We start from the raw sequence: 16,968 nt of genomic DNA, 5'->3' as shown, positions 1-16,968 counted from the left end.
ACAGTAATATTTATACACAACTCCAAAAAAAAAAGGAATCGAATATACGTTACTCGCGGAAATGTAGAAGTCGTGACACTTTTTGAACGACTTCGTATGCCACTCTGGAACTTGTCAGATACAAGCTAGCTAGAAAAATATCTTAAAATCCCATGTCGAATGGAGAGCTTAACGCTTTCCCAAATATACAAGATTTATATTAAAACATCATTTTGGTTCCCATATCTCAAACAATACATGACTAATCCCGGATAAACCTGTACGGCCCTTCAGCCTCCTTTTGTCGTCACCAACTGCCGAAATTCCCGCTTGATTAAATCAATTATTTACTGTGGCAAATCCGAACAAAGTGTTCCACTATAAATTGTACCCCAAAACCGACGGATTTTTTTTTTCTTCCACTTCCTATACTCGAAACCCTTTTCAGCAGCTCCAATAGCTGCGAGAAACTGTGTTTATATGGGCCACATACATACACCCGGAACTAATACCCGCGACTCATAGTGGAATGTGTGGAAATCCGGAAAAGCGCTGGAAAAGTTCGTCCACTGAAGTTTTTTTTTGCTGCCCTCTTTCCCTCCCGGCTCTGCTGGCATCGCCCGGGTGGAAACCGAAACTTCTATCGTGTGGCCCTCGAAGCAGAAGAGTTTATTCATAAATCATGAAGTACGTAACCCACAATAAAAAGAACGGAACGAAACGTTAAAGTGTTAGTTTTACAGTACAGGGGGCGTAAAAATGCCAACAGCAAAGTCCTGTGATAGGGAAATGGATGTGGCAAAAGAAGGGTGCAATGTCCCTATCACAAAGGAGAAGAAAAACTGCAATTACCTATCGAGCGTGGAATGCCATGTCTTGCTAGAAGAAATCAAAACAGATGCTATGGGAATCTAATTGGTCGTTATTCGAAGCATGTAGTTGTTGACTCACAGACTATCGACGTGCCACGGGAAACCGTGTGAAAATTCTACGCTGCTGAGCAGCGTGAACAAGTTATTATTGCCGCCATTCGATGTGTTAAAACTCAGTCGCCTGACGGAGCCACGGAGGATGATGCAATCATTTAGTTGATTGTCCATAAATTCACTCTCGAGAACTGGCCATTTGCTCGGCTTGAAAACGTCGGATATGCGGCTGAATGTTAGCAGCAGCGAACGACAAACGCGAGATTCTGTTGGAAATCGCAGTGCAAACTCGGTGATTTATCGGAACGATGTAGGTTTCGAGTTGATTGAATTCCACGGACACCAACGGTCACACCTTGGTTTAGGTCATTCGTGAGAACGTGTTTTCATTTGACGAACCGATGTGTTCATTGATTTGTCCATAGTTAGAATCGGGTATCAGATGAGATTAAACTTCAGGTCCAATTATTTTACCGTCAGTTGAAACATTCTCCATGATATTCTTCCGTGGTAGCGGTGGAGCCCGAAGAAAATATCATTATTCACCAAGAGCATGGAGAGTTGCACCACGAAGAAAACGATAATTAACATCTTAATTAAAAAACTTTCCCTTCGACACCAGCCGTCAGCGCCAGCGTCCTTTGTGCAGCGCGAAGCTGGCAGAATTTCCTTCTATTTTATCCCGTAATTCATTTAGTTTCCTTGAGCGCGCATTCAATTTCCCTCATTATTTGGATCCGTACGCCTGCCAGCAAATTGGATTAGATCGAAAATTTCATTGCACGTTCCGTCCCCGCAGGTGTCGGAGTGATCCTCGTGACCGTCAGTGGAGCCGCCTGGCGAATGACAGCGCCCGGAGCGCCTCCGTGCCTCGGTCTGGGATCCACCGTCGATCTGGCCCGCTGCTCGAGGAGACCCTGCGGACGGAGTGGCAGCACATCGCACGGACTGCTGTACCCGGAGTTCCAGCATCGGCCACCGCCACCATCCTATCAGGCTAGCATGCAGGAGTACAGACTAAGGTAAATTATCGATTGTTATTGTTTTTCTTTAACTTTACATAACATCACAACACAGGCCAGTGTGCGAAGAATACATAAATAGGATTTATTATGTCTATTTACGAGCGGCGGAAGTTAATGAGAGATGGGAATAAATACATCCCGTTCTGACACGGCGTTTGAAATGGGAGATTCCAATAGTTGAAGAAAAAGTTCAAAACTACTTAAATTCGACTTATTCAGAAAAGCTCAAACAATTTTCATATTGATGCTATTATTGAATAGACAAAAAAAAATAAAACGGCTCTTTTCATAAAGACACGATTTCCCACGTATATGATAGTAGGGGAAAAGGGAGGAATTTTGAACACCTAAGCAAATCGCCTAATATTTCCAACCCAATACGGTCACATTGTATACTGAGCTACACTTGTTTTCTTTTAATCAAAAGTGTTTAATCATTATATCAAGCCGCAAACTACCAAATATATCATAAAATAAAAGAGATTATTTTTGGACATTAAAATTTGATGCGGGGTGATTTGAACCGTCTGTGGGGTGATTTGGTCCAGTGTGTGTTTCAACGAAAAAAAACATACTTATGTTTATGTAAAGTATTTTGGGTTAATGTTACAATCAGTAACAGTGTTTTGGGATCGATACCAGGTGTCTTGGCCAGATTCCAGACCAGAAAATTTGGATTGACACCATCTCGAATTCTGCATTAATCTTTTCACTGTTGTTGGTCAAAGAAAATTCGTTCTTGATGGCCTGAGTTGCTCTTTCAAGCTCCTCCTTCTTCCAACGTTGTCTGCCCATCTTCTCTTTGTAATTCCGTGACATCTGGAATCAATTAGATCAAAGAAAAGCCTCAAACCTGTAGGATCAATTCACCCCGCAGAAACGTGTTCATGTCACACCACACAACATGCAAAAATTGAAATGCAATTAATTTCATGTATTGTTATCAAACTTATAGTTTCGCTGCATTGCTTGTTGTGTTCATGCTACCGTTTCCTTCCACCTGTCGAATTTTACCAAAGTTTTTTTTACGTTAGTTACATACGGTTCAATAATAAAAGAAAATGACATTATAAAAATTCATGTTGAGCCGTACTTTTTGAGATAAAGGGGTGGTCCAAATCACCCCGTATAATCAACTCACAACGTGTTACCCTAGATGGTAAACAATGTTTTCAGGTGAATGAAATAAAAACTCTAAACATGTGTTCGAGGAAAGGAATTCATTCATTCAATTGTAATACGGAATGCATACAAAATTTTATTCAGTAAATAGGCTTGTCAAAATTATACAAACAGTAAGGGAACCGCAGGTAATACGGACAGTGGGGGTAATATGAACAGGCGGTTGATTTGTATAGTTACATTTTGAATTTCAGATTTCTGTTAATGAGGACACCTTCTACATGTTATTTTATAATATTTAAGCCATCCTATGGCAATGAATACTGATCAAAAGTGGAAAAGGAAAACAAAAACCGAAAATTATACATGATTCCGCGTGTGGATGTTATTTTTTACTGCTTCGATATTAAGCATTTTGAGTGGTTTAATATCAAAATTCAATTCGCTGATGGTTAAATTTCGGTTTGTGAGTTAACAGAGAAGCGATATTAGGTATGTACGGAAAAGTAAATTCATTTTTGAGTGGCAAATTTAAGTTATTGAAATAATTGTACTGGTGGGGTAAAACGGACAGTTGCCAGTGGGAGTGAGATGGACTGTGAAAAGTCTGTTTAATATATATAAGGAATGCCCTGCATCTATAAATGGAAATCAAATCGCCAAATGTGGACTGTTTAGAAGCTGACTGGAAACAAAAGCAAAATACACTCGACAAAAAAAATTAGTGGAACAGAGTGCGAAGTCGGAAATTTTAAGTGATTTTTTACATTCTGTAATTTCGTGAAAAATCAACGCATATCGATAAGATGGGCATCATTTTGAAGCAACAACTTTCAGGCATTAGAATATTTTACGTTCAATTTTTTATCTTGGTGTGTGTAGGTGTAGTAGGGTGGAGGCGATCTGGCGTAGTGGTAACATCCATGCCTCTCACGCTAAAGGTCACGAGTTCAATTCTCACTCCCGACATTCTTCCAAAAATGGAAGTAAAAGTGACGAACCAGCCTAATGAGTTGAAAATCACTATAATACAGATAAAAAAAAAAAAAAAAAAGGTGTAGTAGGCAACAATATCGGGAAGATTTGAAAAATCGATTTTTCTTCATTTTTTTCAAGAATATTCTGGACTAACACAATTTTTTGCTAACCAACTTAACAGCAAATCCAATTAACCTTATCAATCAGCTTTCATTTGGTTCCAAGAACGTTCCCGTAGAACCTTCCCACACAGAGATATCTTAATTTGAATGAAAATATATTCTTTCGTCTTTGATGATGAATAATTCAATAAACAACCATAGCGCCGCAAATCGAAATGCAGTTTTGAAAACTCCAATAATTTCCGCACAAGGATAATTTGTTACTTGGACGAAAACAAAAATATTTAATTTTTTTGCATCTATTACAAAAAAGTGTCAAAAACAGGATTTTTATAGTGCTTTACAAAATCCACTGTAATTCTGCAAATATCACAGTAAGTTCTAATGTTGGCAGGCAAATTTTGAGCATATCTCTGTGTGGGAAGGTCCTATAGGAACGTTCCTGGAACCAAATAAAAGCTGATTGATGAGGTTAATTGGATTTGCTGTTGAGTTGGTTGGTAACAAATTTTGTTAGTCCAGAATAATCTTGAAAAACTAAGAAAAATCGTTTTTTCATTTCTTCCCGATATTGTTGCCCACTACACCTACACACACCAAGTTAAAAATATGTACGTAAAATATTCTTGAACCTGAAAGTTGTAGCTTCAAAATGATGCACATCCCATCGATATGCGTTGATTTTTCACGAAGTTACAGCATGCCAAAAATCACTTAAAATTTCTGAATTCGCAATCTGTTCCTCTAATTTTTTTATCGAGTGTAGTTGAGGGTCTGTTCGTTTATACTGCTGAAAAGAACGATATAACTTCTAGGTGGATTAATTCGATTTTTTCATCATTTAACGGACATTCGTGATGAGTTCAGACCTTGGTTCAATAAAACTATTCCTCTCGCGATCGATAAACATCTACGCTTCATATATTACAAACCTGTTCATATCACCCGCATCAAAAAATGTGTTGCACTTTTCGGTCTGTTTTAATTTCAGTAAAAAACATTGAAAAACACTTTTTTTAATAATCTGTTATGTTATCAAAGCGGTTGATCGTCTGGAAGGTACGTTTCTGCATATTTTACGTTTTTGCAGTGTTGCCAGCTCGATTTCATCCATTCGCGTTTATGACATTGAGCTTCATTTACGAGTTTAGGGGAGCGTCGAAGATAGAGGAACTGTTACACATTTGGTACCCCTATTTGTTTTTTTGGACTTAGCTCTTGGTCAATGCTCGGAGTTTCTCCATATTACGTCAGCTTATGAATGAATCTATTGCGGACATTTCCCCGCAAACCGATTTCAAAAATCTTGATTTGGCTCGGAGCTTTGAGCATAGAAGTGAAACAACTCAAATTCGAGTACCCGAGATGCCTGGGTATAAATTTGGCACCCCATTTTTTTTTTCAAATTAAAAGAATCGTCCTGAAATCACTGAAACATTATTGTTTGACATTTTCATACAAAATATAAGTGAAGTACACTATCTTACCTATCTTACCTAGTGCTCCCGTGGCCGAGTGGTTAGCGTCATAACTAACATGCCGGGTGTTCGGGTTCGATTCCCGTTCTGGTCGGGGGAATTTTTCGTCAAAGAAATTTCCTCCGACTTGCACTGTGATCACGCGTATTCTAGAGCTTGCCACTCAGAATGCATTCAAGGCGTGTTATTTGGCATAGAAATCTCAACTAAGTACTAATAAAAAATGACGCAAGTAATACTACGTTGAGACGGCGAAGTTCCTCTAGGAACGTTAGTGCCATTGAAGAAGAAGAAGACACTATCTTACCTAACTCAACTCAACTTTGACGAAAAAGCATGCAATTTTACAAAACAAAGAGGAACAAAAAATTTCAAGATTTTATCAAGAAAAAGTGAACAAATTTCATCTCGATTTACTTCTAACTAAAAAAGTAAAGTAAAGTAAAATTTTGCTGCATGGGCATGCAATACTTAGCATAGTGTCATCAACACTATGTTTACATTGGGGTGCCAAATTATCCGCATACCGAATTGCAAGTTCCGTATTTTTAAATAAAATACTATCTCATTGGATTCAATTTGACATGTCGATTCGGTTCAGTGGTTCAAAAGTTATGAATTTTTGAAAAAGGTCATTTCTGAGAAAAAGTGGAAAAAAAGGTTTTTCGAACCACCCTAAAATGGAAAGGGACACCCTAATAAAAAAATAATAAAAAAACAGGAAGTGGGTTATATCTATGGTATAACCGCAAGGGTGACGTAGGACTATCGTTGATTTAGAGATCATTTGTTTGAAGTTGAATCTGAATTCATTCTGAATGAATGAATATTGGAGAACTTCGAAAACGAGAGCGTTACGTTGGAGGCACAAGGTTTTATGCATCCAATATTGGATACGGAAATATCCTACTGATGGGGAAGAATAATCTTCAGAAGCTATCCTGTTAATTGCGATTGATTGAAAAATCACAAAACCAAATGTATTTGGTCACAGTGTTACATGGATAGAAAACATTAAAATAAACTCTTTCACATGAATGTAATTTTAAATTCCCAGAGGAACTGGCAGATTATTTTCAGTAACGATTAGATATTTCCCCATTTTCCTCGATACTGGAAGCCCACCAGTGGTTTATGCTAACTCGATAACCACCTGTTAATAGCACTTGATTGAAACATATTTGGTCACAGTGTTACATGGATAGAAAACATTCAAATAAACTCTTTCACATGAATGTATTTTTAAATTCCCAGAGGAACTGGCAGATTATTTTCCGGATCTTTCTCGATGCTGAATGGCATCCAAACGGAAAGAATTCCGCGCGTGTATGTGTGTGTGTGTGTGTGTAGCGGCTGCTTCAAGATCTTCCCGGGAAACCGTTTGTGGCATCACTCTCCTCCTGATGGATTCCTTTCTAGCCTAACGTGCACAAACAGGCTCTTGGTGACACCATTCATCCACGCTTTCATGATAAATGAAGAGCTTCACCACAACAGCGACAACATGGTCCAATCCAATTAGAACTGAGTGGATTTCCGAGCGGCGCTCGCTTATACACCGATTGGTGATTTCAATAGCCTGTTTTGAAAGCAAATTTAAGACTATTGAAACAAGTTTTTGGATCAGAATGTAACAAGTATAGAACGCGTAGACATTTTATCTTTCGAATGAAGTGTTTATCATACCATTTCGTTCAGTTGTTTAGGAGCTATTAACACTCAAAATCTCGGTCTCCGGCGTAACGCTTTCGTTTTCGAAACTTTGATTTTACACCCCGGTATAGAAATGAAAGACGTAGTCCTACGTCAAAATACGAGTCTAACAGTGTTGCCATATTTTAATCTTTACTAGAAGGGAAAAAATCTTTCTCATCTGTACTTTTTCTTCAAAAAATCTGTACCATTGGAATTTTTCATTGTAGAAAAAATCATGAAATATGAAAAGATACTTATTTGTTCACTAGAAAATATTATATTTACTTGCTTACTTTATATCTAGATTTACTTAGTACAAATACCAGTACTTACGTATTAACGCAACCGACAATTTTTATGATGAATTTATTTTTTCCGTAATGAAATTTATTCTGAGGTCAATGTAAGGGGAGCGGTGGCACCATCCAATGAGGAGGCGGACCCAAGCCGCCGATGTGAAGCAATCCAAGTCGAATTCAATGTACATTAATATTCGCTAGCCACTAATCACTCGTGTATTTGATGATGCTTATACATAGTCTTTCTAAATTTAGATTGCGTACTATCATTCAATAAATTTTTCGAGAGAAATTCCAAACGCGGAAAAAAATCTGTACCAATTTATACTTTTTGATGAAAATCTGTAATCTGTACCAAAAATAACGAAAAAATCTGTACCTTTCCAGATATATCTGCACGTGTGGCAACACTGGGATCTAATGTTTTGCGATAAAGAACAAAATTACCACTTTTGACGAAAATCTGAGAAGCACTATATCGGTTTGGCATGGAATGGCTGTATAGGGGAGTCACTCTACGAAAAATGTAACGATTCAGTAAGGAATTTCAAAAGCATATTACTCAAGCTCGTTATTGCGATATATGTTGTGTTATATACCATTAGACAGGAAATTTATCAAGCCATTTCTGTGTTTGAAATACGAACAGAAAATATAGTAAAGAAGTTAAACAATTTGACGATTGAAATGGGTACGCTTTTACGATTGCATTAACCACTCGCTTTCCTCTCCGACGCAACGAGCAATTTTTTGCCTTCGATTCGGCGTTAGCTTACAATGTTGGTCGATGCGTATCACGAGTTATTCTCCATTTTTCGGAAAACAGGTATTTATAAGTTAGCAGAATCAATGGAGGGATGATCTTGGAAGATGGTTTTACTCTATTATCCCCAAAGTTTAATCAATTCGGGATCAATTCTCATCGTTATTGTGTAGGTCTTGCTACTAAAATTAATGTAATTTTGCTCTAGAATGTCATATTATCGAGCATGTTGTTTGGTTATGTAAAAAAAATACAATTAATGAATTTAACTGTCTGTTGATGTAGGAGTTCGAAAGGGTATACTCACGCATGTCAGATTATGACAGCTTGAGTAGACGCGATCTTAATATTATGTTCCCCATATATGTCTTCCTTAGAAGTCAGCTTCACGAAACATAGGAGGACAAACCCATAGTATACCGAGTACCAAGAACCAATTATAAATTAGTGTACACATTGTGAATTGTTCGTTAATATTGTGAATAAAGAATAGTTGTGTGATTAGGAGTATTTCCAAAACGTGATATGGTTTTTCAAATAATTTACCATCCATTTACCATGCTGCCATACAAAAGAAACTCAAATTTCTGCATTACTCGAGAATTAATTAAGCAAATGAAACCAAATTTGGCATGCGGAGGTTTTAGGGTACAATAAATGTTAGACACTCCACCCTCTCTCTAAGAGGGAGGTGCCATACAAATGAAACATAAATTTCTGCATTACTCGAGGATTAATCAAGCAAGTAAAACCAAATTAGGCATATGGAGGTTTTAGGGGGCACGAAACGTTTCTATGGTGAATCGACACTTCTCTTCCCTCTCTAAGGGGGGCTGCCATAGAAATGAAACATAAATTTCTGCATAAGTGGTTGAGAATTGCCTAGAATAAAAATCTTAAGCAACGTGCTTTATATGAAAATGCAAACAATACAACGTTGAGACGGCGAAGTTCTCCTAGGAATGTTAGTGCCATCGGAAAAGATAAAGATTATGATAGTTCTCTTTTAGCATTTACTCAACAAAACATTGATAGGGAACCCAATATAGAGTAAGGTGACGGGCGTTCCTGAATGACTCTTTCTATCGAACTTGTACTAGTATCAAATGAAAATTGTTACAACGTTGACAATTTGGTTGCGACTTTTTTCCTGCGCTCTCCATTTTAGCGTTTCAATACCATTTTGTATTTTCAGTGCCTTAAAAAAGAAAAAGTTTTTTTTGTGCTGTACGGAAAATGAGTAAAATGTTCTCTTAGATGACGAAAACCTATAAAAACAAGGCTATTTTGATTGCTATATTTGAGCTATTGAAACAAGTTTTTGGATCTATAAGTAACAAGTATATAACTCGTAGACATTATATCCTTCGAATGAAGTGATTATTATACCACTCCATTTAGCCGGCAAAGAGGTATTAACGCTCAAAATCTTGTTCTTCCAATGTAACGCTCTCGTTTTTGAACCTTTTAACTTACATCCCGCTATAGATATGAAATACGTAGTCCTACGTCAAAATGCACTCATTAATCATTTGTAATTGAGAACCAGCCAAATGTTCCAACTTCGTTCCCAGTGGAACTTTTGTCTGAGGTAGGTATTACTTGCGTCATTTTTATTAATAGTACTTAGTTGAGATTTGTACGCCGAATAACACGCTTTGAATGCATTCCGGAGTGGCAAGCTCTAGAATACGCGTGACCGCAGTGCAAGTCGGCCATTTATGCCACTGACATCTCACATTTCGCTCACCGCAACAAACCCCGTTGCTCGTTTGAATTTCGTAAATCACCACATTGTGTGTACCTATCGCGTAAATTTGTAATGTAAACACTGATTGTATCCGTCCCGAAGTACTGTTGTTTGAAATTAATTATGTACATAATCACACTGCCGGGCAGAATAATTCAATTACTAATTAAAACAATTTTCAAAATGCAATTTAGACAAGTTGTACCTTGCCGTGGGGTATCGTGTTCCTCGTCCACTCTCTCACACACAAACACACTGCACTTCGTTCGTTGAGAGTGCATCCACCAGATAGTGTCTCTGCGGAATCGTAGCTCAAGCTTCCCGGCTCGACAAAGTATCGTGTCCGGTTGCTCGGTCGGCGTTAGGTAATCCATGTATGACACGGATGCTGCCGGCTAATTTAATGTCATCGCGGAATGCAACATTCAAACACAAGATTGGCGTTTAGCATGGACAGTAATTATTTAGAATAACATTTGCACATTTATCTCAATTGCTGTGGCTGTGTCCCGTCAATCGTACCGGGGACCGACCTAACTAGTTTCGGATAGAAGATTTAAACAAGCCCCAGGATTCATCATTGCCGCCGTGTTTATCTCAAAGTACTTTGCATTTCAAATTGATGCCGCTCGTAATGCACATATAAACCGACTGCCGACTGATTCCCACCGGCAACAGAGTATACGGGTCTGAACAGCAACTAAATGTGTGTTTGATTTGGATATTTTGCAGGCTGCTCCTGCTGGACCGAGATCGTCAATCTGGAAGAATGCGGAGCACGGCTTCACCACCACCCACCTATCGATCCAACGTCGGGAGTCTCTTGAGGTAAGTGCGGGGCCACTTGTGCCAGCCTGGAGATTCGGCTCATCGGACCGGTTGAATGCAACCAGCATTATAACCATAAGTATGCTACAAAGAAGTGTTTGCTTTCAAATAATTGATGAGCACTGTTTTCATATGGGAGGCAAATTGAAACTGTTCAGCTGGTGTTTGATCATACGTCGCAGTAGTTTCATCCGGACCGGTTGGTCAGAGTAAACGTTTGAAGCGTAAAAGAACGGAGAATGAGATTCCGTTTTTCAGACCGATATAATCGCAACTTTTAATGGCAGCCCCATCCATCTCGGGGACCCCAACGCAGCCTGATTATGCCGTTAAATATTAACCAAATTAAACTTCATCGTTCAATTATTCCCGCTGTCATTGGATTCTGATTCGAAGTGTAATTAACGAACGCGGTAATAAACGAACGCAATTTGCACAGTGTCATTGCAATTTACCCATAATTAACCCGTGGCAGCCCGATCGAATCCCTCAGCCTTTTAGTTCCGCTTCCTGGCGATGGATCAGCATTTTTGCTTTGTCCCAATTATGCCCGCTCGCACATTGCAGGAACAAAGCCAAACCGGGGCTGATTCGCATGTAATTAAATTTTAAAATTACATTTAAAATGTGCCCGTCATCGATCGAAAAAAAACCACTGAAATTAACAATTGTTGATTTCGTCAAACGAGGCTGATAAGTTGAAATTAAATATTTCGAAAAAAATTGTCCATGTTTTTTTTTGTCGTTGTCATTTTCGAATATATACATATGACAAATGTCAGTTTTCCATCGCATTAGGGTTCACATGTTATTGTTGATACTAAAGGTATCAGGTAAACACGACAATAACAAACTGTTCTCATTGGGATGAATTTTTGAACTTAAATTGGAATCAATTTCAATACAGATGATGCAATCGAGCCAATAATATGTATTTTTGGAAAATACACCATAAAATAATACAATATTCGGATGCTTAACACGACAAAACTATGTCAGAAAGTATTTTGTTTGCAGAATATTTGTCAGTGTGATTAATTACTAATTATGATAAACCCGATATTAATATACAGCCATTCCATTCCAAACCGATATACAGGGTAACTTCGATATAACGTACATTTCGTTTTCAAAATTGTACGTTGTATCGAATTGTACGTTATATCGAAGCATAATAAAGAACTCTGAAACGTACCTTATATTACTTTATTGTGTTGCTGTTTGAGTAAAGTTGATGAATATAAGAAGACGAAGACGAAGCCAACTTTTCTCATGTTGTTTCCCTTCGTTCTGTTGGTTGATGATCGATTCATTTAGAATCCGGAATCACAAAACATTTGTATTTCGGGATTGGTTCAAGTTACAATACAAACTTTAGTATCAAAATACAGATAATTTATTGCTCTTTCAGAAAAAAAAATATTTAAAAAAATGTTTTTTGGACATTGATAATGTGTACTTTATATCGAGGTAAAATGTACGTTATATCGAGTGACGTTAAATCGAAGTTTCCCTGTAGTGGTTCTAAGATTTTCGTCAAAAGTGGTAGTTTTGTTCTTTATCGCAAAACATTAGACCCGTATTTTTTTATTTTTTTTTTGTTATGGTGACCATTTCCGTTTAAGGGTGGTCCAGTAAAACCATTTTTTCGCATTTTTGCCAAAAATGACTTTTTCCAAAAATTCTTTTGAACTACTTGACCGATTCAGATGATCGACATATCAAATTAAAGCCAATCACCTGGTCTTTTCTGAAAAAATAATATACCTGCAGAAAATTTGAATTCTGCTCTCGTTATTATTAATTGTATTCGTTTTTTATTGTTTTGAAAGTCTCGGGACCAAAGGCGCTATAGTTATTTTTTTTTTCTCTGGAAAGCTGAGGATTTTTCACATTACATATCTCGAAACCAGGGAGGCGTTTTTTCGTTTTTGAGTTATGATTTTTCAAAGTTACCCGATGGTCCAAAAAAAACATTTTCCCCTTTTTTCCTTTCTTTACTTTCTTAATTACTTTCTTAAAAAATTTATTACTTTTGAACTACTGGACCGATTCAAATGATCGACATATTAAATTAAAGCCTACTAATTAGCTTTTTTTGAAAAAATAACACATTTGCCAATAAATTGGATTATATTCACATTCATCCAGTCTAGTCGCATAGAAATGTTGAACGAAAACTGAAAACATGTTAACTTTGAAAAATCATAGCTTAAAAACGAAAAATAACACCTCGCTGGTATTCGGATATATTATGTGAAAAAACCTCAGCTTTCAGGAAAAAATATAAAAAAGTATAGCGCCCTTGGTCCCGAAACGATGTAAGCTATAAAAACAAATATAATCAAGATTTAAGAAAACATAATCTATCTCCATTCAGAGTGTAATATTTTTTGAAACAAGACATTGGCTTTAATTTGATATGTCGATCATCTGAATTGGTCCAGTAGTTCAAAAGTTATGATTTTTTGTAGTGGAAAAAATGGAAAAAAAAAGTTTTTTTCTTCAGCTTTCCACAAAAAAATATAAAATACTATAGCACCTTCGGTCCCGAGACTATGAAAGCAATAAAAAACGAATACAATCAATAAAAACGAGATGACGGCGCCAGTGGTTGTATGGTTAGCGTAACAGCCTCACAATCCGATCGGCCTGGGTTCAATCCCAGCTGGCGTCGTTGGGATTTTCTGAGGCGAAAAATCTCTGGTTACGTCTTCCTTCGGAGCGGAAGTAAAAGAAGTTGGCCCGGCTCATGAGTTGTTGAGTCTGATAGGTAGGAACAGGTGGAGTCGCCTCCCTGATGTCGGTGATTGGCACTAAAGTGGCGGAAATAGGCCGACGAAAAATAAGCGAAGATAAAAAAAAATAAAATAAAAACGAGAGCGGCATTCAAATGTTCTGCAGGTGTAGTATTTTTTCAAGAAAGACCAGAAGATTGGCTTTAATTTGATATGTCGATTATCTGAATCGGTGTAGTAGTTCAGAAGTTATACATTTTTGAAACAAGTCATTTTTGGCAAAAATGCGAAAAAATGGTTTTTTTTGGACCACCCTAAAATAGAAATGGTCACCCTAAAAAAATAAAAAAGGGTCTCATAATTTGCGATAAACCACTACCACTTTTGATGAAAATCTGGGAACCACTATATCGGTTTGACTTGGAATGGCTGTATAATCACGCTTGTAATGACAAAGACTACATATCAAATATCTCACCCGATTGGGGGCTCGTCTAGTTGAATTCAATGTACTGTATATGTTAAGTATTTTTCAAAATAGTGCATGGAAAAAGCATAAGAAAAAATTGTTATAGGTACACTCGACAATCTGTTCTTTTCAAAAATTTTATGGACTAATTTTTTGCTAACCAACTCAACAGCGAATCCAATTAACATTATCAACCAGCTTGCATTTGATTCCTAGAATGTTCCCGTAGGACTTTTCCATATAAAGATATTTCAGTTTAAATGGAAAATTACTTTTTAGTCTTTGATGATGTATTATTCAATAAACAACCATTACACCGCAAATCGAAAGGCAGACTTGAAGACTCCAATAAACCTTGCATAAGCATAATTTGTTACTTTGACGAAAACAAAATTATTTAAATCTTTTGCATCGATTTAAAAAAAATGCCAAAACAAGATTTTTATAATGCTTCAAAAAAAAATGCTGTAATTCTGCAAATATTTCAGCAAGTTCTGATGTTTTCAGGCACATTTTCAGCCTGCTGTATTCTCTCAACATCTGTGAATGTTTCATATTGATACGTTTAGCCGTTTTTTCTACCCGATTTCTTTTTTTTTATAGATGGCCACCTCATACTCATACACATCTTTTGAAGTGTGGAAGGTTTACGAGCAGATAACTTTCGATAAAATTTTTTTTCAATTCTGTGAGATTCCTTTTTATCTTGCTTCACTTCCGTGTATTCCATCTTTGTCTCTCAATCCAAGACTCGTTGTGATACAAACACTTTACATATATTTTTGAATTCCCTTAAATTATTCGCCCTGCCCTCAACGCATACCATGAGTCTCGAGGTTTTGGCAGGCCTACTCCCACTAAAAGATCGCTTCAATTTATTATCTCTTCGGTTCTTCATCCGGTGTAAGGTTATGAACCCATTGGTGATCGGAAATTTTGAGCAGCTGATCGAGCTAAATTTTCACTCCGGATTCATGAGTTCATCTCCATGCAGGTTGATCCTTCTTCGTATATTCCCAACCGTGTTTGTTTCCCTGACTACATCAATTCCTCTGTGCATTTTGATCTGTCCATGAAGCAAGATATCCATGGATATTCAGATTACCAACGATCGAGGATCGCTCCAACGATCTTCGATGAAAAGTATGGGGGTATCAATTATGATAATATGTACTTTACTGATGGGTCCACTATAAACGAGTCCACAGGATTTGGAGTGTTCAAAGAATTTTTTAGCACCTCACACAGTCTTCAGAATCCTTGCTCAGTGTATATTGCGGAATTGGCAGCAATTCATTGGGCGCTGGACAGCGTCGCCTCACGACCTGTTGAACACTATTACATTGTAACGGATAGTCTTAGCTCTGTCGAAGCTATCCGTTCAGTGAGGCCGGAAAAGCACTCGCCGTACTTCCTTGAGAGACTACGAGAATTTTTGAGTGCTTTATCCAGACGCTGTTATGTCATTACCTTTATCTGGGTCCCTTCACATTGCTCCATTCCGGGTAATGAGAGGGCTGACTCATTAGCAAAGGTAGGTGCAATTGAAGGCGATATTTATCAGCGTCAAATCGCCTTCAATGAATTTAATTCTTTAGTCCGCAAAAATACCATCGCTAACTGGCAACGCAAGTGGAATGAAGATGAATTGGGCCGGTGGTTTCACTCGATTATCCCTAAGGTTAGCCTCAAACCGTGGTTCAAAAGTCTAGACTTGAGTCGGGACTTTATTCGCACCTTCTCCCAACTCATGTCCAATCACTGTTCGTTAGACGCGTTACTCTTTCGTTTCAATCTGGCCGGTAGCAATCTCTGCATTTGTGGCCGAGGTTACCACGACATCGAACACGTTGTTTGGTCGTGTGAGGTGTAACTTGTTGCCAGATTGAATTTAGAAAACTCCCTTCGGGCTAGAGGAAGGCAGCCCAATGTGCCGGTGAGAGATGTGTTGGCTCGGTTAGACCTTGATTACATGTCCCAAATATATGTTTTCCTTAAAGCTATCGATCTTCGAGTGTGATTGTTCATACATCCTTTTCCCCTCCTTTTCGTCCTTCGCGAGCTATCGGTTCCCTTCCTACTAACATTAGAATAAGTTAAATTGTAAATACATATTAGATGTAAGGATAGTTTTAAGAATTGAGTGTGAAGTGTCAGTGTGAATGAGAATGTGAATGTGCATGTGAGTGCGAGTGTAAACACACATCTCCTTACATCCCATCCTTTTCCTAATAACAATGTGTCACCCTTCTAAACTCGAGTCGACCGCGAGTAATCGGTTTCCTATTTCATTGACAATAGAATTAAGGAAACAACATGTTGATATATGCTAGTTGAAATATAGTTAAGAGTTTGGCTCCTTTAAACTTATGTAACTGAGCCTGTAAAAATAAACGGATTAATAAAAAAAAAAAGTAATTTCAGACATTTACATAGCTTTTTCGAATGTCCATTGCATCGTTCAATTTCACGCTGTACTGCTTTGTTTTTGGAAGCTCGAAGCTCTCGTACAAAAGCGTTGCGCAGTAATCAATACTGTATCAAATTACATAGGCTGCGGGTCCGTTTCCACGTGCGGTAGGCTCTATCCCTTCGGGCTTTCACCCCTCGTAGGTCGGCTCCATACCAGCTCTGTGATCTGCCAAGCCTTAAATCGGCTGTTTCCGTCAATTGTTTTACCGCGGATACGAGTGAAACACTGAGTTGTTCAGCAGCATCACATCAACTCGTAGGATAGCTTGTAGACGTTCTCTCGAATAACGCTTCCAGGATACGATCTGTGTCTTTCGTTCAGGT

At 37.8% G+C, this 16,968-nt stretch overlaps 1 protein-coding gene across 4 annotated transcripts in view; it reads left to right on the top strand.

The window, feature by feature from the left end:
* LOC129764421 (uncharacterized) overlaps positions 1 to 16,968 on the top strand; it is a 358,190-nt gene that overhangs the window by 319,283 nt on the left and 21,939 nt on the right. For all 4 annotated transcript variants that reach the window (XM_055763484.1, XM_055763485.1, XM_055763483.1 and 1 more), the window contains exons 5-6: positions 1,705 to 1,927; positions 10,870 to 10,965. In XM_055763484.1, the coding sequence (XP_055619459.1) occupies positions 1,705 to 1,927; positions 10,870 to 10,965 (319 nt within the window). The remainder of the gene's footprint in view (positions 1 to 1,704; positions 1,928 to 10,869; positions 10,966 to 16,968) is intronic.

The sequence above is a fragment of the Toxorhynchites rutilus genome, chromosome 2 (genome assembly GCF_029784135.1).
Source record: "Toxorhynchites rutilus septentrionalis strain SRP chromosome 2, ASM2978413v1, whole genome shotgun sequence".
NCBI classification, from domain to species: Eukaryota; Metazoa; Arthropoda; class Insecta; order Diptera; family Culicidae; genus Toxorhynchites; species Toxorhynchites rutilus.
This window is presented reverse-complemented; position numbering and strand designations above follow the sequence as displayed.